Genomic DNA, 23,404 nt, shown 5'->3' on the forward strand with positions numbered 1-23,404 from the left:
TTGGGGGCGGCAAAAACGCTGCAGCCAGCTCTGGTTGCCTGGCTCTAAGAAATACTGGGACACAAGGAGGAGACGTTAGCTATGTAATCCTTCTGCCATGTGATGTAGGCAGCAACAAGGGCCGGGTTCAATATCTAGGGGGTTCCGCTTAACAATACAAAATAGGGAAGCCTGGCTTGAGGCTGGTAATCTGGGAAAGCTGGACACTGCAAGACCCACACCATGCGCACGCCTGTGTCTAACAAAGGAAAACGTTTATTAAGGGACGAAAACACAACGTTAATTTCAGAAAATACAGCAAGGCTGACTGAAGGGATTTGCATATTTGAACGTGCCCAGCTCGGTCACAGGGTCAGGGGCGCTCGCGGTCACTGCCGCGCTCTGTGGAGCGAGCTTAGAGCCAAGAGCCAGGGAAAGGGCCTCAAACCCGCAGCAGCCCGATCGCTCCAAGGGGTTAAGCTTGAACTGTCAATCTCCCTATTTTCCTTTCTGATTGGTTAAGTCTGTTCCGATTTTGCCGGGCTTTAGCCGCTTAGTGAGACGTTGCTGGGCAGGATAGTATGAGGGCGGGCTCTGCCTCCCATTGGCCGCACGTCACGCCATGTTGCCGGGCAACCTGTCACTTTTTCTATGGTGCTGTGTTTGGCTGCGGAGGTTGAGCTTGGAGCTTTATGATTGGCTAGAGAAATGTGATTTGTTTTTCGATTGGCTGCCGTGCTGCCAGCCTGGATTTTTGATTGGCCGGAGAGAGCTGTTGCTAGGCAGAGTAACCAGTGCCGGGACTTTACACAGCTAAGGCGGGAGCGCAAGAGGATCGGAGTCAGGTGCTTTTGTGTCCTCCCCCGTGATGGCGGTGGGTGCAGCTACACCCATGGGCCTCGGTCAGCCACCACTGACCCCGGCCCTGCATCCGCTGAGGCCCCAGACTGAGCGTGTGGCGGGTGACCAGACAGCAAGTGTGAAAAATCAGGACGGGGGTGGGGGATAATAGGCGCCTATGTAAGAAAAAGCCCCAAATATTGGGACTGTCCCTAAAAAATCGGGACATCTGGTCACTGTGCGTGGCTTTCCGGGGACTTAGATGGTCGAGCTTTAATCAGAAGGACTGAGGCAACCTTGGCTACAGCGGGCAGCAGTGTCTCTCGAGTCCCACCGAGCCGCAGAGAGCTCACAGCCTAAGCGTGGGTGGAGTGGGCGAGCCGAGGGTGCATTTGGATTGGGGATGCGTGTGCAGGGGGTGTGTGTGCACCAGCAGAGCTAGAGGATGTTGGGGTGCACTAGCAAAGCTGGCATGTGCCAAGCATTCCTCACTTGAAACTCCTATCAACTCTCCCTATCACCCATCCCCATTTAGCCCTCTCCCCGTAACTCCCTGCTTGTTGCTACAACCCTAAGCCAGTGGTGAGCTGGAGCAGGTTCCCACAGGTTCTCAAGAACCGGTTGCTAAAATTAGACCTCCATGGAGAACCGGTTGTTAAAGGGCCAGGGGGTAGGCAAAGAACTCTGGTCCGTGGGCCGGACCATCCTGTTGCTCCCAGGATTCCCAGCTGGGGAGGCTGAGGCTCCCCCGGCCCTTCCCCCGCTTCCCCCCAGCTGCAGCGTGGCCAGCTGCCGGCACCAGCTGGGCAGCTCAGCTGAGCTCTGGAGTCGTCCTGCTGCCACTTTTTGAATGGCCCAGCAAGGTGTGTGTGTGTGGGGGGGCTGCTGCAAGCTCCAGGGCTGGCCAGAGGGGAGGGGAGGGGAGGGGGCAGGTGGGGCAATTGGCCCAGGCCCTGCAGAGGCCCCCAGCCCCACGAGGATCTCTCCCCTGTCCCCTCCCCCACTCCCCCCCTTAAATCAGAACTTTTTATAGGGAACCGGTTGTTAAGATTTTGGCAGCTCATCACTGCCCTAAGCCCCTATTCCCCCAGTCCTCTACCTCATAATACCCCCCTCCCCAGGAAGCAGTCACATCTAATGTTCCCCCCAAAGACTTGGATTACATCCCCCCTAAATAAAATTGCCACCCGTGAGTTACAAATAGGGTGACCACGTGTCCGGTTTTTGGCCAGAACACCTGGTCGAAAAGGGACCCTGGCGACCGGTCAGCACCTCTGACTGGGTTGTTGAACTCAATAGGGGCCATTCTCCCTGGCCCACTGAGCTGCTGTTCCTTCAGTCAGAAGGAAGGAGAAGACCAGAGAGAAAGGAGTATGTGGATAAGCATGCACATGGGTGTGTAGGAAAAAGACAGGGGACTGACATTTTGTGGGGAGAAAGGAGAGACAAAAGTATTAGAGATGAGATCAGTTGTGAGGGTGGAGCAGAAGACAGGAAAGGGAGTAAAGGGATGGTAGGAGAAGGAAGGAAAGAAAGAACAGACACTGGAAACAACACAGAAATATAGTCCGGGAGAGAAGCAATGTAAAACAAAAGTGAGACATGTTACATTAAAAAAATTATTGAACAGTTGAAATCTAGTATTTTACAAGTAAAGACAATACACCAACTGTACAAAACTGTTTTATTCCTTTAAAACTGTTAAGAGACATGGTGGCACAGGTCTTTTCCACCCTGGCTAGTTAGCTTAGCTCTTGGAGTAGTAGGTACAGGATATATTTTTCATGTCCTACTCATCTCAATATAATCATTGTTCATGTTTTCTCCAGTGGGGATTTCTTCCTCTGTTTCACCATCTTGAACCACAACATTAGTGACTTTTAAAGATATTTAATGGCAGAAATATGGGTCTTCAGTAACAATGGATGAATTGCTGGAATAAGTAAAACTGTCTTGATCATTGAAACAGACTCGCTTTAAATCCAGTTTACTAGATTTATGATCAAGGGGTCTTCTGCTTTTAGTAATAATGCAAAACTTAGCTTTTCCATGCACCAACTTTGGAAAATATCAAGAAAATTGGAGGTAGGCGCACACTATATATATATATATATATAGTTTTACTCTATTTCATCTACAGAAGAGTTGTACTTACAACATAGCAGTGATCTACTAACAACTCAGAATGCCCCAAGTTGCTGTATTATTTAATTAAAAATTCAGTGCATTGTATTGGTAAGTTCCCCTACCATATAAAACACACACTACAAATCTCTTGGCACTATTACAGATATGTAGTATTTTTTAAATTCAAACACAATGGAATAAAAGCAAAAACAAATCAGGCAAGTGCCTAATTCTGCCAACCTAATATAGGTAAATCTTACAGTGAATCAACAGGAGTTTTCCCTGTGTCAGGACTACAGAACTGGGCACAAAACAGATGCATCAGATCTGAACATGCTAATGGCTACTTAAAACAACATTTAAAAACATAAAATACACGTAAAAGAGAAAATACACAAAACAGAATTCAGGAAATGCTTTGGTTAAAATACATCAGAGAAAATGAATGGGACGAGACTCAGAACAGCTGTTGTAACAACTAACATTCAGGCAGTTTTGTCAAACTCAAGAACACTGCTCTGCATTTCCTTTGCTAGTTACAAATGAAAACAAGGTATGGCTTATATATTTAATTTAAAAGGAGACTATATAACTATGTGGTGTTCTCCAGAGACAAGTGCAATGTGCCTGATATTTATAAAATACCTTTATATTTTATATTTAAATTGTAATTAAGATTTTTCATATCTGAACCCATTTAATGGGAAACCATTAAAATTTTATGTAAACAAAATCATTTCCACAAACTTGCTTTAATGTTTTGTTCAAATCATATAATTTTTCTTTAAAACATCTTGATACTGCCGTGTTGCCCTGGAAACTGGATCCTGATCCACATTTAGATTTTTTGAAGATCCATCAGTAGATCCTACAGGAGAGACTCTTACAGATCCAGTTTCAAGTTCAGCTGTGGCTAGAAAGAACAAGAAAAACAAATGACCATATATGTTCTGTGTTATGTTGTGTGATAGTTTTACAATAGGCTTTGTCATAAACCCATTAAATTTTTCCATTGACAGCAGTGGGCATTGTATCAGGTCCAGAGACAGCAGGTACACATTTTTAAATCAATACAAAGAAAACATTATGAAAATGATATAAAAGGGACATTCACAAAGGAAAAAAACATATTTTTTAATTATATAAACAATACATTAGCCTTTTTGCTAATCAGTAAATAACCATTAGTATTTCAAGGGCTATTGAAAATAATAGGTCAAATCCACAGATGCTGTAAGCACACTAAATTCCAGTGAAGACAACGGCATGACATTTGCTTGTTCAAGTGATAAATTTGAATGAATATCAATTATATACAATAATACTGATTAAAATAAGTGTGAGGAGAAGTGTTTTTTAAAGTTCGTGAAAAATCTTAAAAGAGGATTTATTGTATTTGTGTTAATCCTATGTGTGTGTTATTTGGGAATTTCTGCAAAATTGACTTCAGATTAAGACTTTTTTGGTGGGGGAAATTACATAATCCGTACAGCACTTTGGTAAGTGGGCAGTGCTTGCAAAAAGAACTTTACTAAATTTGAAAATTAGTAGAAACAGCAATGGTGTATAACATAACAGCTAAATACTATTTCTGAATTATAACAAAATCATAAATACTGAGTAACATTCAGTTTTTGAAAAAAAATGTTAACATGCTCTGACAAATTACCTTGGTCAAGTTCTTTAGTGATACTTTTTTCTAGTTCCTGCTGCATCTGAAATTAAATATTAACAATGTTTTACATATAAGCAGTTTAGGGTAGTTACTGTCACAAAAATATTGCTATATATTTAAAAACAACTACAGAGTGTAACTAAAAGTGAAACGAAAATCCTGAACAGAGATTTACTTTTGTTTTGGAGAAAATCTTGATTAGCTGAGTCTTCATATTCTGATGGTTGAATAATATCAGCAGCATCGTAAAACAGTCTATACCTTCATAGACATCATAGAAATGTAGGGCTGGAAGGGACCTCAAGAGGTCATCAAGTCCAGGCTCGTGCGCTGAGGCAGGACCAAATAAGCCAGACAATCCCAACTGACTAGACGGTTGCTAATTAGCCTCTTCTGTTCCTATGAAGTATTTTTACAAACTATATATAATTAACTACTCTATAGCTCAGAGGAGTGTCGGACTCATGGCTTTTACTCCCCTTCATGCACATGCTGCTTAATAAACCATCCTTACTAGTTGTTGGCTTATTAATGTATTTAACTAATGATAAATGATTCATAATTTAGTAGTTAAACACATACAAATAAGCACAATCAATTAGTAATGGAGGGCTAAATTCTATCTTCAGATATGTGAATAAAATCAAAATTAAATTTAAGGGTGGATATATGCATCTAATTCAGACGTGGGCAAACATCTGGCCGGGGAGCCTAGTCCCTGCCCCCTCCCCCGCTACACCCTCCCCCACCCATGCAGCCTCATCTCGCTGCGTGGGCCGCGCTCTGGCCCGCTGTTCCCGCTGGGCAGCGTGGGAAGCGCAGCTGGCTCTGGCTGGGTATCACGGCTGCGAGCTCCTGCCGCTGGTAAGGGGGCGGGGAGCGGGGGAGTTGGGTAAGGGAGCGGGGGAGTCATGGGGGGCAATCAGGGAGGAGGGGGCTGTTGGATGGGGCAGAGGTTCGGGGGGTGGTCAGGGGATAGGGAACAGGGAGGGTTGGGAGTGGGAGTCCCGGGGAGCCTGTCAGGGGGCGGGGATGTGGATAGGGGTTGGGAGGGCAGTCAGGGGACAGGGAGCGGGGGGGGGTGGATAAGGGGTGGGATCCCGGGGCGGATAAGGGGTGGGATCCGGGGGCAGTTAGGGGCAGAGGGGGTCCCGGGAGAGGGTGGTCAGGTGATGAGCAGAGGGTGGTTGGCTAGGGGTGGGAGTCAGGGGCGGGGTGTGGATAGGGGTTGGGGCAGTCAGGGGACAGGGAGCAGGGGGTTGGATAGGGGGTGGAGGTCTCAGGAGTGGGCGGTCAGGGGACAAGGATTGGTTGGATTGGAGATTCTGAGGGGGGCAGTCAAGGGGCGGGAAGTGGGAGGGGGCGGATAGGGGGTGGGGGCCAGGCTGTTTGGGGAGGCACAGCCTTCCCTACCCGGCCCTCCATACAGTTGCGCAACCCCGATGTGGCCTTCAGGCCAAAAAGTTTGCCCACCCCGATCTAATTCTAAGTTTGGCCTGTTAAAAATATAAGGCCCAGTCCTGCAACCCAATGAAGATACTGTTGCAAGAATAAGTTTTGCAAGATTGAGTCCTTAAATTGTATATAAAAATAAAATATCAGTATTTAATTTAGCTGCTATAAAAATGTACAATATTAGTTTACTGCAAGGCCCTCAGGTCACACTGAGAACCTTCTCTCTATCTTTGTGGAAAGATGCAACACTCATCTCTTTTTGTCATCCTTCTCCTAAGGATGGTGAATGATGGTTATGGGATTGAGAACAAGCTCTGCACCTTTGTATAAAGTGGCTTAAATTGACTAGGGGGAATGGAAAAGTGTGTTCCTCTCTCAAGGGAATTAGTTACTGTCACTTTTACAGTTTTGATTGCAAGCTCTTCCTAAGCATTTTGTTTATTCATACCCATGGTACAATGACCTGAAGAATTTAAAATCTAAAAAGACAAGACACAACAACAACCAGCATATAAGAAAGCATAATTTTGAAATCTATGGAGCTAGTACGCAGATATAACAGTGATGAGTACCTCACGAACAGTAATTTTACAAATGATGAGATTTACCCATTCAATATTCTGAGAAACAAATGGAAAAATTTAAATACCGGTTAATATCCTTTTTTTCCCTTTACAAGGTTAATTTACTCACCAGTTCGGCATTTTGGGAAGAAGAAACTGCTTCAGTAAGGGAGTAAGACAGACACAATTGGGGAAAGAGTACGAAGAGAAAGAACCCTCCAGAGAGCACAGAGTTTGACTGGTACTGAGTGGCAAGGCACTCTAAACCGTGGAATATGCAGATAAGCTTTGGTCAGGTCTGCTGGAGAGATTGTAAAAAATAATGGAAGCTAGAAACCCATCCTGAATTTAATTCTTCTTTGTTGCCCTGTTCAGCCTCTTGAGGTCTAAGATGGCTTGGACTCTTCCTGATCTTTCCCTTACTATGAAGAGTATGGAACAGAACCCTGAAAACATTTGGTCTTGAGAGAGAGGCTCTACTACCCATAGCTCTGGGAGATGAGAGATCTACTTCAGGATGGTTTGCTGTGTCTTGAGGCTGGAGAATGGATAAAGATGTAGAAGAGCCTGGAGCACCAGAGATTATCAGTGTTGTATTCTAATGTTGACTGGAATCATGTGCCTAAGTGCCTTCCAGGAGTATTTCTAGGTGGAATCAGGTATAGTTGCAGCCATACTGCCTGTTTGGATGGGAAACAAGGGCTGAATGTGTTCCCTGATCAGGACTTGCCTGTGAGTTACTGGTTTAGTGTTTACCCAGGAATAAGAAAAGTCCCTTATCTGGTGGCCTGTGTTGTGGGTAGCAATGAAAGGAGCTTTTGTACAAGGACTGTAGTCCTTTTATCTTTTCTGGTGTAGAGAATAAATACTTTCACTTCCACCTTATCCCAGTGTCTAACTAAACAGGATTCCCACCTAAGAAGTTGAGGCACAGGGGGATTTGCTTTGAATAGTCTTGCACAGCCTTTTGCTGCCAGCTTCCTGGAGTCCATGGATCCATCTGCTACAAATGTAGTTGCTACGGATAGTTTCTTCAGTGTTGACTTGAACTTGTCATGGGCTTCTGGTGGTCCAGGCTTTTCAACTCACTGCAACAGGACATCATGGCTCTAGTGAAGAATATGCTTGCCAATGAGTGTCTATGGGTTTATCTACACAGCAATTAAAAACCTGCCAGGTGGGAGGGTCTCCGAGCTTGGGCTGCAGCCTGAGCCTGAAGGTCTATACTGTAATTAAACAGCCCCTCAGCCTGAGCCTTGTGAGCCTGAGTCAACTGGCACAGGCCAGCCTTGAGTGTCTAACTGCCGTGTAGACAAACTCTATGGATCACTGAAGAAGTTTCAAAGTTCTATCTCAGGGTAGCTTCCTTCTTATCTGCAATGTCTTTTGCGAAGAAATAATTGTTGGTAAGATTAGCACAAATTTTTACTTGGGGAATTTCTGTTTATCAGCTTTAGGGAGAATAAAGATCTTTGGCTTTTAAGATCCTATGAAACTCCAGGGCTTGTTGACAGCTTTTTTTCCGTCTTTGGTTGGGAGTTCTTATTCTTCCCCAGGAAAGAGGAGTGGAGGACGACAAAGGAGTCAGAAAACTATTAACACCAAGAAAAATGAAAAACGAAACTATAAAAAATACAAACTTAAATGATTAAGTATTGAGTGCTAGACTGATAGGCAAAAAGGAAATGAAAGGGTCATCATATACAATATATACAGTACCATAGCATGACACTAGTCCATACACAGTAAATGCATGACTGAAGGATTTTTCCAGGATTCAGTGGGTTAGATAACTATAAGGCAGTCCTCGTGAGAAACTCCAAGAGTGGATTTTACAAAAGAAAGACTAAGTTGGAAAACAACTTTTTACTTAAAAGATAAAAAATGATATCCACACCAAGCCCTGCTGTTTAAAGACAGCCATTACTCAAATATAATAAATATGATTCTGTACATTCCATTCTTCAGTTCTGATCAATGGTATCATTTCAGATGTTGTCAGCGTTACATACAAATATATAAAACACAGCAGTACTGTCTTGCTAATTTAAATAATTATGCTATTCGCTTTTGTAAAGTGTAGCAAAAAGTATAAACTGAGTTTTTAAATTTGCAATATTATGACAATCTAGACAAAATTTGTTCTCAATTGAAATTAAAATTTAAACAATACAAACAGAAAAACGTGCCCAGTACAAAGAACTACATAGTATTAAGCAATACTGACTACACACCTTGCCATGTATCTGGTTGCAGAGAAGAGAAGGAAGAAACAGACTTTTGATCAAGGAGCTGAAGAAGTAAGAACAAAAGCCAATAAGTTTATAGGTCTTGGAAGTCAGAAATGAAAAATGACCCGTAAATACATGAAGAAAATAAAATTACTTAGGATTTTTGAATACTATACTACAAGAGAGTGCAGATGGAAAAAGACTGGAAACAGAATTGAAATTTAGAGATAAAATAAGCAGATTCCCCCTATTTTCACAGATAAAAAGATGTGCTTTATAACTATATTGACTCATGCTTAGTGTGGTTGGCAACAGAGACCACTACTGTTTTCCAGGGTAAACTGTTAAAGTTTATTTTTATTAACTATGTTTTAAAATATTCATCTATTAGTTTTATGCATAGCCCTTTGTTTAATGTTTACTAAAGCCTCAGTCCTGCAAGGAACTCCGCATGGGCAGATCTCCCCTAAAGTAATCAGAGCTCCCGAAAGATTGGGGCCTATTGGCTAGTTATCCTAGTGAACAGTGTGCAGGTATAGCACGCCATACACAGATCTCCCTCTGCCCCTGCACAAGGGATGGCAATGCATACTTCTCACTTCCTCCTGGCTACAGAAAAGCTTTGCTGTTGGGGATCCAGAGAGTTAAGAGGAGTTGAGATGGGCTAGCAAGTTTAAACCTACCTCCCCCCGTAACACTGTAGGTTATCTAAGTTACTACAGATGCAGTTTGCAGTGGATTTCCCAAATACTTATAGTTGCTGTTTCTTAAGAATAATGTTGTATTTTTAATATGAAAACTGTGTTATTTATCTGTAGTTTAGTATTTAAGGCCAACCAATGTGGGTCGTTAACGTGTACATATTTTTTTGTTTCCTTTTCAAAAGGGGTTTATATGCAGCATTTACATTTTGAGATTACTGATGAATATAGTATTTATTCTGGGTCAGAGTTAAGGTGGTTGCGATGTGATTAAATATGCTTTTTAAAATATTTGATATAAATAATGAGTTTATGTTTCTTATATGCCCAGCATCAGATTTATGAGGTTCTTAACTAATAATTTCTTTAGTTTTAAGTGCTTTGGTTTTTAGATGATGTGCCAGGTAACTACCTTGTTATCTTCTCTTTTGTGTAGGTAAATGAAAAGACCATTTACATTTTTTTTATTTAGTGGGATGTACAAGATCACCAAATTATTAAATCAAAGAAGTGGCTAGCACTGAACAAACTAATAATGGCTTCTGCAGAATAATGTCTCATTCAATTGCATCTGGCAGTATATTTCCATTCTTTATGTTGTTAAGATAGTCATGGATGCATGCACAGCATAGCCTACCTTTACTGAAAGTTGGTAAAAAGTGCCAAAAAGTTGACACATTAAGTGTCAATTTCAAGGCTGAAACCTAGGTATCTTCATTAAAGAATCAGTGCCTAACACATTAGGAGACTCTTCTTCCCTGCCAAGTCACTGAACCTCTTTGTTATGCGTTAGTTGCTCCATCTTAAAAATGTGTTTAATAATGCTTTGCATGTACATAAAACACTTGTTCATCCATACATCTCAAAAACTTTTATACATAGCTGAGTGAACATTATCATTAAGGCTACGTTTTAGTCATGGGTATTTTTAGTAAAGTCATGGACAGGTCATGGGCAGTAAACAAAAATTCACGGCCCGTGACCTGTCCATGACTTTTACTATATACCCCTGACTAAAACTTGGGGGGGCAGGTGACCCTGGGGGTGACGTGGGTGCGTGCTGCAGGTATGCAGGGGGCCGCAGTCTGGGGGGCGCCACAGGTACTTGGGGGGGCAGGTGCTGCAGGTGCTCAGGGGCAGGGGTTGGCAGGGCTGCGGCAGGTTCCCTACCTGGCTCCTGGGAAGCGGCAACCTCCAGCTCCTAGCTCCACATGCTGCCTCCACTCCGCCCCAAGCCCTGGTTATGCAGCTCCCATTGGCTGGGAACCGCGGCCAATGGGAGCTGCGGGCGGAGGCAGTACGTGGAATTAGGAGCTGAGGGAGGGGAGTTCCTGTCGCCCTTCCGGGGAGCCTCCACCAGGTAAGCACCGCCCTACCCCCCAACCTCTAGCCCTGAGCCTCCCCACACCCAAACTCCTGCTTCTGCTGGGGGTGAGACTGCCCCAACAGCAGCCAGTGCAACTGGCCCAGGGGCTGCCCAAGCTGCTCAGGCAGCTCCCAGTCCAACCACACTGGCTGCTGCAGAAGTCACGGATAGTCACAGAATCTGTGACTTCCGTGGCCTCCATGACAAACATGGAACCTTAATTATCATCTCCAATTTACAGGTGACCTAAGCAAGCACTGTTGAAACAATGTGTATGAGAGGCATGTAACAATGTGTACTGTTTCTTTAAATCTGTGAAGGAACCTTGGAAAGTCAGAATTTAGGGAGGATTGTAGGAAGAAGCTCAATAACAAAGAAGGCAAACACAGGGTCGCTGTACGATTAGTCCAATTTTCCTTATTTAGTGTTAGAAGAAATCAACTATTTTACTACATCCAAAAGTCTCTTTCCACTTTTGAAAAATCACCCAAGGATGTTGACAAAAAATATTTTCTATTGCCATCACTGCTGCCTCAAATCAGCTCCGCTGATAGAGAATTCATATCTGATTTTCAAATAGCACCAATTTTTAAAACATTTTATCATTCTTGTTGTTGAATGCTATTTCTTGCATAAACCAATGTCAAAATCTACTTAAGTTTCAATTTTTGTGAGGTAATGTAGAAAAATACAAAGAAAAACACTTTTCTAAAGTTTCAGAAGGGTATTGTTAAGACATTTTAAAGTTCTCGAGATTAAAACAATTAAAACAGTCAGAAAATGTTCTAGCTGAAAATGGAACTTAATCTTAAAAATCTCTAAGCATGGAAAATTCTCTTCTTTGCATTAGAAAAGGGATAAAAATCAATTAGAATGGGACTGTGGTTGTAATCTCTAAACTATTAAGAGGCTATCACTTCAAAATAATAATGAACACGTGTGGAGCCCAGACTGGAATTCTGCTTGGCTACAGAAAGACAGGATCTACCACTTGAGCTAAGGAAAATATCAGTTTGCTCCATCTAGAGAAATACCATTATGTCTTAAGCTGCAATCAGAAAAAAAATGCAACATGCTTTACTCCATGTGACAGTGCCCAGGTCTGTTCCCACTTTAGTCTACATGAAAGAACTCACATTGATAGCAGTAAAAGGATGATTGGGCCCATAATGCTTCACATGGGCGGGCAGGTGAACCTTTGCTTTGGAGAGACTAGTCTGCTGGCGGCGCCCCCTTCCACCCGAGGCCCTGTCCCCTCTGAATGTTGTAGCTCCAACCTCCCCCATAACAGGAGGAGCCCTCTTGAGGCCCCTCCCTGCGACTGGAGGAGCCCTGCAGCCTGCCCACCCCAGCCATGCCAGGCCACCCCCCCCCCCCGAGCGCCAGTCAAGCCCCAGCCATGCTGGACCAAGCCCCCACCCTCCTGGACAGGCCGAACACTGGGCTGAGCCACCCCCCGGATGGTATGGGCCCTGGCTCCCCACCCCAAGTCGGGATGCCAGGCCGAGAAGCCAGCTATGACCCCACTGAGCGCCGGGCCGGCCCCAGCCACACCAGCTGGGCCGAGCTGCTCCCCCCACCATGCCCAACCAAGTGAGCTGCCTCACTCCCCCACCAGACCCTCCCCCCGCTGGCTCACCCTGTTCCCTCTTCACTCCCCCACTCCTGAGGAGGAGGGACATGGTGAGTAGCAGCATGCAGGCAGCAGCAGAAGGTGGGGGCCTCGGGAAAGGTGAAGGGACAGGGCCACCGTAGCCCAGGTGTCCAGCAGCAGGTTGGCGGCAGCTACGCCAGGGAAGGCTTAGAATTCCCTGGTCTATTATACCTGCTGCCCATGATGATCCACAATAAAAATTGTTAAGAACTTTGCCTTATCTCCAAACATAAGCAGTATATGACTTTTCACAGAGATTTATCCACTGGGAAAGTTTGAAGAGATAATAAGTGGTTTTTGATGCAGAGGGAGAAAAATGTTTTTGTTCTCTGTTAATCTGTAAATCAAGATTTCTGAATTACTTCAGATTGACTGTTGAAAATATAAAACAAAACGGCTTCAAATAAGGCAGAGAATCTGAGAACTTGTGTCTTGTTTATTGTACACCACCCATTCTTTGTAGCGAATAAGGCAGGAGTCAGGCAGAAGAGAAGGTTACTCACCTTGTGCAGTAACTGAAGTTATTCGAGATCTGTGTCCCTGTGGGTGCTTCACTTCAGGTGTCAGTGCATCACAGTGCTGTTGATACGCAGTCTCACGGTGCCGCTGGTGCCTCATCTAGCATGCACATGGCCTGACCCCTTCAGTTCCTTCTCTACTGTGGAGTGTTTGGTGCTCCACTTCAGGTAAATGTAGAACAGTGGCCTCATGAGGAAGGTGGCTGCCCTGCAGATGTCTAGAATGGGCACATTGTGTAGGAAATGCTATGAGGATAGATAAAGCTGTTGAATGATGAGTCTGATGCCTGGGACGGGCTTCAGTGTTGTGTAGTGAATAGCATATATATGGATATAGGATATCATATTTTTTTATTCTTTATAGATATGGAGCAAGGTGATTTTCGGAAGGGCTTCATTCTGTCCAGATAAAATGCTAAGGCATGGTGCACATCCAGTGTGTGCACCACTTTTTTTGTGTGTTAATCGTGGATGGATTGAATGAAGTAAGTGTAATGGCAACCAGGAATGCCACTTTCATAGACAGTAATGAGCATATGGCTAAAGGTCTGAATGGGGTCCTGGTTAGACTTCTGAGCACCAGATTTAAGTCTCAGGCTGATGTGGGTTCTAGGATGTCCGGATACATGTTCTGTATGCCCGTTAAAGATTGCTTTGTAATCGGGTGAGTGAATATCAGTTGAGGCACTAGCAGTGCCACGAGACTGCTACTTCACATGCACACCCCGACCAGACACTGCTACCAAAGATCTCCAATCAATGGCGCCGGGACACACCAACACCTGCAGTGGAGCACCCTCAGAAACAGCACTCGAAGAAGATCTAATAGTATGGGGGCCTAATTCCAGTCTAGTTTTGCCACTGACTTCAAGGGAAGCAAGATCAAGTTCTATAGTATTATACACACAGTAACAAACATATGCAGCCTTTTCTTTGATATTTCTGACTTGAATCCTTTACTCTGAAACTTAATCTCTTAACATCATTTTTTGTATGGAATAGATATCTTGTACTTTTACTTCTTCAGAAATGGGTGCAGAAGAAGCTGTCTTCCAATATGATGATGAAATACGGTGCTATGAATAGATACCCTCAGACTGCACAGCTATGTGAAATATGAATTTTATTCAACTGTTCTCCAGTAATGACTGAACTTATTGCTGAGAGTTTTGTTTATTTTTCTGAAGCATGTTTGAAAGAAGAAACTAAGAGGTATAACCCTTTGGAAACAAATCAACTATTCAGTGATCTGGGATGATTAATGTTGACATTAAAGTGGGTCAAAGTTGCTCCCTAACCAGTGAATAGATGAAAATAAGATGGCTAAAAGTTCTGCAGCTTAATGAAAACATTAATGGAAAAAAAGACTGACAGACATTGGAAGTTTAAGCTCCTGAGATCAGACTCCTGTTTTGTTAGAATACATGGCAGCTGGAAATCCAACACAGAGGATCTACCTTAAAGAAGCTGAGTAAAATGGGAAAAGCTGGGAGGCAGCATCACTACAGAGGAGGATCAGCGTATCAAAATGGAAGAACTGGATGACCTGGAGGACTGGAATAATAGAAATGGGATGAGATTTAGTAGTACAAACTGCATGGTCGTGCACTTAGGGACAAATAACAAGAACTTCTCCTATACACTAGGGACTCATTAGCTGGAAGTGACAAAGGAGGAGAAAGACTAGGGTCTATTAGTGAATCACTGGATGCCTGTGACCCACCAATGTAATGTGCTATAAAAAAGGCAAATGTGATCCTAGGATATATTGGGAAAAATATTTCCAATAGAGACAGGAAAGTATTGATATCATTGTACAAGGCACTGGTAAGACCTCATCTAGAATAATGTGTACAATTCTGGTCGCCTATGTTCAAGAAAGATTAATTTAATCTGGAATAGGTGCATAGAAGGGTTACTGAGATGATCAGGGAATGGACAACCTATTTTATAAGAAGAGAGTAAAAGAGCATGGCTTGTTTAGCCTAACCAAAAAAAAAAAAAGGCTGAGAGCGAATCTGACTGCTCTCTATAAGTATATCAGGGGAGCAAACACCAGGGAGACAGAAGAGCTATTTAAGCTAAAGGACCATGTTGGCAAAAGAACAAATGGGTATAACTGGCAATGAATAAATCTGGGCTAGAAATTAGAGGAAGGTTTCTAACAGTCAGAAGGGGAGTGAGGTTCTAGAACAGTCTTCTTATGCGTTCTTATGGGAAGAGAGGGGAATGGTAAATTACCCATGAATCTAATAGTAGTTCTACTTACTTTCATCTAGGAAAGGAAATCATCTCTATTAGAATAAAAAGATAATCCTGCCCTGAAAGGTAAATTTAAGATTTTACTATGGATATGTAGTATATAAAGGTGTGTGTGAACTATCTACAAATATTTGTAGGATGTAATCAATAAACAAGGCTAGAGAGCAACTCTTTAGGATGGTAAAAGGGAATTTAATTTGGAGTTAAAGGATGAAATTAGGAGAGGGAAATTTAGGCTGAATAACTGGAAGACTTTCCTGACAGTAAGACTCTTTCTGATACTCACCTCAAAGCTTTTTCCTAATAAGATTATTGAATTTTTTTTTCAAAAACATTTGAGATATTTCAAAAGTAAACCACATATATAGTGAAGAACAATATATAGTGAAGAACAATCCTGCATTGCCAGCTAGATACAACAAGTGACTTAAGTAGGCATTTATCTTTTATTTTAAAGAAAAAATCCAAAATTAAGAATGAGAACATTTAGAAAATGTTTGACATTATTAACCCAACAGAGGAATTAGTTACATTCATGCAACCCTAAGAGATGCTTGGAAAATACCAAACCGTTTTTAAAACTTAAAGGAAAGAATTGTTTAGATACATCACATTAATTACAGCGAAATTAAGGGCTCCAATCAAAGATGCTGGAACATGATTGCCACACAATTATAGAACTGGTCTACTGTACTACTAATTAAATGTTAGACCTGGATTTAGCACCTGAAAATGAAAGGGACTGAATGTGACAGATTCTTTCATTCTTTAAACAAATAGGTGGTGTGGCTGAAGTAGAATGAAGGTATGTAAAGTGCTTATCACAAAGGTAACCAAGTGCCATGCAATAATTAAGCAGTTCTGAGAATGCTCACAAAAGGCTACAAACTGACATTTTTTGGAAGGCTGGCAATTGATGAATCCTATTGAAAAGGATTACCCATTAGAAAATGCTTTGGGAGGAAATCTCATGAACAGTTAAAATGCTGTGAATCTTCAAGACCTTTGCCATTTTGTGAAACACATACTGAAAGGAAGTTAATCCCCAAAGAAGTTTGTATAAGGGATCTTCAAAACACATTCCTTCTTTCCAAAAACTTTCCACCTAAAATCAGAGAGTATGCGATGACAAAAGCGTTAGTGCTGTATTATCATTTGTGCAGATAGGTCTGGAACATCATTCTTAATAGATAAAATTAATGATGCAAAGAAAGCCAATGACTGACATGTTTCTAGTCAATATTTTATATTTCAGAATGCATGAATAAAAATACTCCAAAATATAGGTTAAGTCAATGAATCTGCCAGAAGTCATCATCTGCCAGAGTCAAAATTGGAGCTTGAAAGGAATAAATTTAAGTCCAGTGCAGAGGCTCAGATTGGTTTCTATTTAGTCTCTGAGGGTTGGACAGCTTTCTATGAAATAAAGGAGGCTTAATTACATTGGTACCAATGAGGTCCCTGAAGGGATCCACAGGGTTCCATGAGGGCATACCTCAGTGCTGTAATTGGCATCATGGCTAGTGCTGGCACCTTTTTCTTTGCCAATGCTGGCTTACTTAGTGCCATTCCCTTGGTAAAGAACTGAAGTGCCCTGCCCTTGACGGAATAATTTCTGTTTTCTGTGAGGCAGTGCCTCTATGCTTGCAGCCATGTCTGATCTCTCCTCGGCCCTTCCTTTCAGTGTCATCCTGGAGTTGGGACACTGGTGCTGGCTCTGATGAAGTCACTGTTGGTGCTGGAGGAGCTTGTGCTAAGGCCAGTGCCAAGTCTATTGATGATGATACAGAATTGGCAGTGGTGCCAAAATGTACTGGGCAATCGGCATCATTGTCACCGGTGTCTGTTTCAACAGTTTTATTTCCAGCAACAAGATCAATGTCTTGAGAAGAGGGAGTTTATTTAAGACAGAGTTTGCCCTCCCTTTTTTGAAAACAAGTTCTTGAAGATGGAGAATCTGAAACAGGATGTTTTCCTAGAGGCCAAATCCAAGCAACAATGTGGTGAGTGTGCCAAGTAGCTGCATTTTTCTGGACAGATGGAGATGTCTGTGAGGTAAACTGTTGTAGCAGTAAAAAGACAAGGAGTACTTGTGGCACCTTAAAGACTAACAAATTTATTTGGGCATAAGCTTTTGTGGGCTAAAACCCACTTCATCGGATGCACGCAGTGGAAAATACAGTAGGAAGATACATATATACACAGAGAACATGAAAACATAGGTGGTGCCATACCAACCCTAACGAGACTAATAAATTAAGGTGGGCTATTATCAGCAGAAGAAAAAAACTGCTACCACTCTAAAACTTGTGGTAGCAGTCTCACCTTGGATCAAGTAAGCCTTGACAAAGCCTTTGGGCCAGCAGGATCACAGAAATGAGGAATATAATCTGACAGCCATATAGACAGGATCCTTTTGGTAACAGCATCGCCCAGCACAAACTGAGTACCCCCTCAAGAAGTGGTCTTCTCCCAGAAACTCAAGGAAACTGGTGTGCTGGTCCTTTACAGAAACTTTATTACCACATGGCACATACTGTTTAATGGTAGATATTTTATCTGGATCTGTATGAGATTAGTCAACTTTAAATCAGGAAACTGATTAGAACTAACCCATTTAAAACAGTATTAACACTACTTAAGGTTTTAAAAACTAAGGTTTTGAAACTACAGCTAATCTACAAACTGACCTGATATAATTAACCATACTGCAGTACAACTGAAGCAAGTGATCATTTTGAAAACTACTGACTATAGTGGAAGCAGCCTTGGGGCCCCAATATATAGTAACAAACAGATCAGTGAATTGCTATTCTTGTATTCTTGGTGATTTTGGGGCTTGTAGCCCCAGAATGGAGATCTGTCAAGACAATGTTTGGCGGAGAAATTATTATGTCTGTTGAGCTTATTAACTTCCTACTGTTAACAGTGTTCTCAGATCTCAGTACCCATTAAAAGGGAAAATAATAAGTTTCTATTATTGATTTGTCACATGGCCTCATTTCAGGCAGTAATGAGTTAGTTAATTCCTATAATTCCTTTAATTTAATTCTTTTAAAATAAGTTATGACCAAAGCATTTAAATACACTATTATAAAAACCCTTAAGGTAAGGAGAGATTAAAGTAAACCAGCAGTGAGAAGCTCACCAATTCTGGTGGCTGTTGTCAAAGATCTCCTCATCTGCTGCTTTGAGATTGGATTATCTGGTGGTGATGTGATGCACCAGGAGGTAGGACAAGAAATTAATGTCCTCATGCGGGTCAAAGCAAGCAAGAAAGTAGGTATATTCTGAGCACACATTCACATGTATGCACTGTCAAGAGCGGTGTAGAGGTATATCCCTGGTGCTCCCCTTTTCTGTAACTTATATATACACATACTACAAAATCTAGTAAGACATGAAAAAAGCACTAACCTAAAAGTTGCCTGTGTCTTCTTTTCCTGCTTACATTTCTTTATTCTGATTTTCTCTACTTCCATTTCCACTTTCTTTCCCTTCTCTGTCTCTCTTTTTCTGCTTCTTTAAAAAAACACAACTCTTATCCCTTTTTGTTTAAACTGCAACAGCATTCTTTCTTTTATCTTGATAGAACGGATTCCTCCCTTCCCCTTGTTCTTCCTGTTATTTTCTCTGTTCCATTTTCTCCCTGCTGCTCTTCATTCCCTCCACTCTATTCCTATCCCAACTCCTATTCTTCCTTGTTCGACTGCTTCCTCCCCTTTGCCCTTCAACTTTTGTGTCTCCTACTTCTAATCTTTGCCTTCCTAAATCCTGTTTACATCCCCTTTCTTACTTTCTTCTTTCTGGATTTTGCCTGTCCCCTGCTGCTTGCCTTTTTTGCCATGGGTTAGTTCTTCAATAGTCAACATGTCCCCTATTCTGCCCTAAATATATGCTGGTAATTATCAAGAGAACATTGTCTTCTTTAGATTTGCCACTGCTATTCATTAATTCATATTGGTTTGTCCTGAAGCCATTTTCTCAGGTTCAAGTAAGCAGACACATTTTTAACAGGATGCTGATTAAATGGATTCTACTGTAGAACTAAAATGAAAAACTTGTCACTGAAGTGAAAAAAAATATTTCTCAGCTCCTACCAATGGTGGAGTGAATGGGGAGGGGGGCACGAAGAAAGTAAGACTCAGCTGAAAGAAAAGTCTTATTCACAGAAGGGAACTGAGAGGTATTTGTGAAGAATCACGTACTCAAGTGATCTAAATATAGTTTGGTGGTTCCTGAGCCTCATAGTAGGAGGCCAATGCATTCTTCATAAGAGTGAAGATCATGCATTGAACATGTGATTCCTGTTAGGGTAAATGCTGAGCAGTTCAAGAAATTTGTGAACCCATTTAATGAAGAAAAGACAGTTAACTTTTCCATAACTGGTGTTCTTCGAGATGTGTTGCTCATGTCCATTGCATATTAGGTGTGTGCGCTCGCCACATGCTTATCACTAGTGCCAGAAGTTTTTCCCTCAGCAGTATCCGTAGGGGACCGGCTCTGGTGGCCTCTGGAGTGGCACCCGCATGGTATAAGGGGCACCGCCGGCTCCCCGCACACTCAGTTCTTTCTTGCCAGAAATCTGACAGTGGGGAAAGATGGCGGGATGTGGAATGGACACGAGGAACACATCTCGAAGTACACCAGTTAGAGAAAAGGTAACTGTCTTTTCTTCCTCAAGTGCTTGCTCATGTCCATTCCATATTAGGTGACTCTAAAGCAGTACCCCGGGAGGTGGGTAGGAGTTCATGGACATGTCGATTGCAACATAGCTCTGCCAAATCCAGCATCATCTCTGGCCTGCCGAGTGATGGCATAAGAAGCTGTGAACATGTGGACAGAGGACCATGTTGCAGCTCTACAGATGTCCTGGATAGGAAGGCCACCGAAGATGCCTGTGGTCTCCTCAAGTGGGGTCTGACAATCGGCGGTGGCGGAACCCCCACCAGGTCATAACAGGTCCTTATGGACAAGGTAATCCAACTGGAAATCCTTTGGGAGGACATGGGAAGGCCTTTCATTCTATCCACTGTGGTGATGAAGAGCAGAGTTGATTTACGGAAAGGCTTGGTACATTCTAAATAAAAAGCCAAGGCCCTTCAGACGTCCAGCATGTGAAGACACCTCTCTTCACTGGTCTTGTGTAGTTTGGGACAGAACACCAGGAGGAAGATGTCCTGGTTCATATGGATACCACCTGCGTCAGGAAGGCCTGGTGGGGCCGCAGCTGAGCCTTGTCTTCTGAAGTCAAGGCTTTAATTTCAGAGACCCATCTCACCGGCATCACTAGGAATTCGACCTTCCATGACAGGTCGGAAAAGGAGCAAGAGCCCAGCGGCTCAAAGGGCATGCCAGTGAGCCTAGAGAGGACCAAGTTAAGATCCCACTGCGGGACAGGAGCCCACATCTGTGGGAAGAGCCTCTCGAACCCTCTCAAAAATCAGACCATCATGACATGGGAAAACACTGTCTGTCTTTGGATCAGTGGGTGAAAAGCAGAGAGGCCCCAAGATACACTCTCATGGAAGAGTGTGCCAGGCCCTGGTTCCTCAAATGGAGCAGGTAGTCCAGGACAGCCTGTATGGAAGAATACGAGGGAGAGATGCCATGTTTGGATGCCCAGTGGGAAAACCTCCTCCACTTGGCTAGGTAAGTCGGTCTGGTTGAGGGCTTCCTACTCCCCAGAAGGACCTGTTGGACTATTTCTGAATAGGTCCGTTCGTCTGGGTTCCGCCACACAGCATCCATGCCAAGAGGTGGAGGGACTTGAGGTTGGGGTGTAGGAGCCGACCATGGTCCTGTGACAGCAGGTCCAGGCGGTTGGGCAGGGGCCAGGGTGGGGCTGCTGACAAGTTCATGAGCATGCCGAACCAATGCTGGCGAGGCCATGCCAGGATGATCATGACAACCTGCACTTTGTCTCTCTTGATCTTTGCCAGGATCCTGCTGATGAGTGGAGGGAATGCATACAGCAGGCTCCCTGACCACAACAGGTGGAAGGCATTGGAGAGGGAGCTCTTGCTCAGACCTTGCCGAGAACAAAACTGGGGGCATTTTCTGTTCTGTCTGGTAGTGAACAGGTCCACTTGGGGAGTTCCTCACCTTTGGAAGATCATGCAGACTCTCTCTGGATGGAGCGACCCCTCGTGGTGAGAGGAGAAGTCCCTGCTGAGTTAGTCCACCAGCATATTCTTGACACCGTGAAGGTGACAAGCTCTAGGTGGATTTCATGGCTGATATAGAAGTCCCATAGATGGGGTGCCTTTTGACAGAGAGCCGATGAGCGCGCTCCCCCTTGCCTGTTGATGTAGAATATCGAGGCCGTGTTGTCCGTCAGGACTTGTACCACCTTGCCCGACAGGTGGGGCAGAAAGACTCTGCCAGCTGGACTGCTTGGAGCTCTTTGACATACAACTTTGCCTCCTTCGGGGACTACATCCCCTGTGTCTGGAGGTAGCCGAGGTGCGCACCCCAGCCAATCTCCAAGGCGTCTGACACCAACTCGATGGAGCGAAGGGGGTTGTTGAATGGAACCCCCTCCAGGACTGCCTCGTGGTCGGTCCACCATTGCAGCGAGGTAAGTATCGCCTGGGGAATGGTGGCACGTGGCTTGAAGCACCATGACATCCCTTTGGACTTGAGACCTGGAGCTTCCCTTGACGAGCCAGTCGTCAAGCTACAGGTAGATCCGGATACCCTGGTGCCTGAGGTAAGTCGCTACCACTGACATGCATTTGGTAAACACTCTCGGTGCTGTCGCCAAGCCAAACGGTAGGACTGCAAACTGGTAGTGGTGGGGCCCCACTGTAAACCAGAGGAAGTGTATGTGTCCTTGAAAGATCGCTATATGGAAGTATGCGTTCTTCAAGTTGAGGGTGGCATGCCAGTCTCCCGGATCCAAGGAGGGGTAATAGAAGCCAGGGAAACCATGTGGAACTTTAACTTCTTTAGGTACTTGTTGAGGTCTCGCTTGTCCAGGATGAACTGTAGACTGCCCTTGGCCTTTGGGATTAAAAAGTACCAGGACTAGACCCCCGTGTTCTTGTATTCAAGAGGAACTTCCTCCACCACTTCCAGCTGTAGCAACCCTTTTACCTCCTGTGTGAGGAGACTCTCGTGAGGAGAGTCCCTGAAAAGGGATGGGGAAGGCAGGTGGGAAGGGGGGGGAGAAAGGAACTGGAGGGATAATCCTGCTCCACTGTGCTGACCACCTGTCAGTCCAAGGTTATAGTGGTCCAAGCAGGGAGGAAAAGGGAAAGGCGATTGGAGAACACTGGGACAGATGGATCCGGGGAATAGTCTGGTAGGTTGCCCTTGGGCACACCCTCAAAATGTTTGGCCTCTTGCTTGGCATGGGTCGAGCCCGACTGGGCAGAGGGTGAAGGTGGGTGGCTCAGATGGTGCTTGTAGCCCTTGGCACGTTTGTGGGGCTGGTCCTGCCGAGGTTGGCTCTCCTGGCCCAGAGGCTGCTGTGGTTTGAACCACTTACGTGCCGGGGTTGGGACATAAAGACCCAGGGTTTTCAGGGTGGTGTGGGAGTCCTTGGGCAAGTCCTTCGTTGACTGCTGAGACTCAGAGGGCAACCCAGAGAGGAGCAGCCAGGAGGCCTGCCGCATGGAGATAGTGGAAGCCATGGTGCAGGCATCAGAGGTATCCAACGTCACCGAGGATTGCTTGGAACTCCTTCTTGGAAGCCTCGGGAAGCGACCCTTCGAACTTGGCCATGGCTTGCCACATATTAAAGTCATATCATCCCAGGAGGGCTTGGTGGTTGGCCACTCTCAGCTGAAGGCTGGAAGATGAATAAATCTTACGCCCAAAGAGATCCAGTTCTCTAGGTCTTTATTTTTTGGGGGTGGCCCCGGGCTATCTTTGCCTCTCTTTGTGGTTAACCGCCTCTACCACAAGGGAATTGGGGGCTGAGTAGGAGTAGAAGTACTCATGCCCCTTGTTGGCACAAAGTACTTGCGTTCAGTCCTCTTAGAGATAGGGGCCAGGGAAGAGGGGGTTTACCACAGGGCACTAGTGAT

General features: G+C 44.0%; 1 protein-coding gene across 16 annotated transcripts in view; it reads right to left on the reverse strand.

Moving 5' to 3' along the window:
- Window positions 1-3,679: 3,679 nt before the first annotated feature.
- ANKRD7 (ankyrin repeat domain 7) overlaps window positions 3,680-23,404 on the reverse strand; it is a 184,049-nt gene continuing 164,324 nt past the window's right edge. For 9 of the 16 annotated variants that reach the window (XM_039509062.1, XM_039509053.1, XM_039509027.1 and 6 more), the window contains 2 exons: window positions 4,616-4,661; window positions 3,680-3,859 (listed from right to left, as the gene is read on the reverse strand). In XM_039509062.1, the coding sequence (XP_039364996.1) occupies window positions 3,711-3,859; window positions 4,616-4,661 (195 nt within the window). In that variant the 3' untranslated portion in view covers window positions 3,680-3,710. Of the gene's footprint in view, window positions 3,860-4,615; window positions 4,662-8,873; window positions 8,932-18,788; window positions 18,894-23,404 lie in introns of those variants that run through there. The other 7 variants (XM_039509081.1, XM_039509091.1, XR_005590376.1 and 4 more) reach the window with 7 other exon arrangements.

This window comes from Mauremys reevesii, linkage group 1 (assembly GCF_016161935.1).
Source record: "Mauremys reevesii isolate NIE-2019 linkage group 1, ASM1616193v1, whole genome shotgun sequence".
Taxonomy (NCBI): domain Eukaryota; kingdom Metazoa; phylum Chordata; order Testudines; family Geoemydidae; genus Mauremys; species Mauremys reevesii.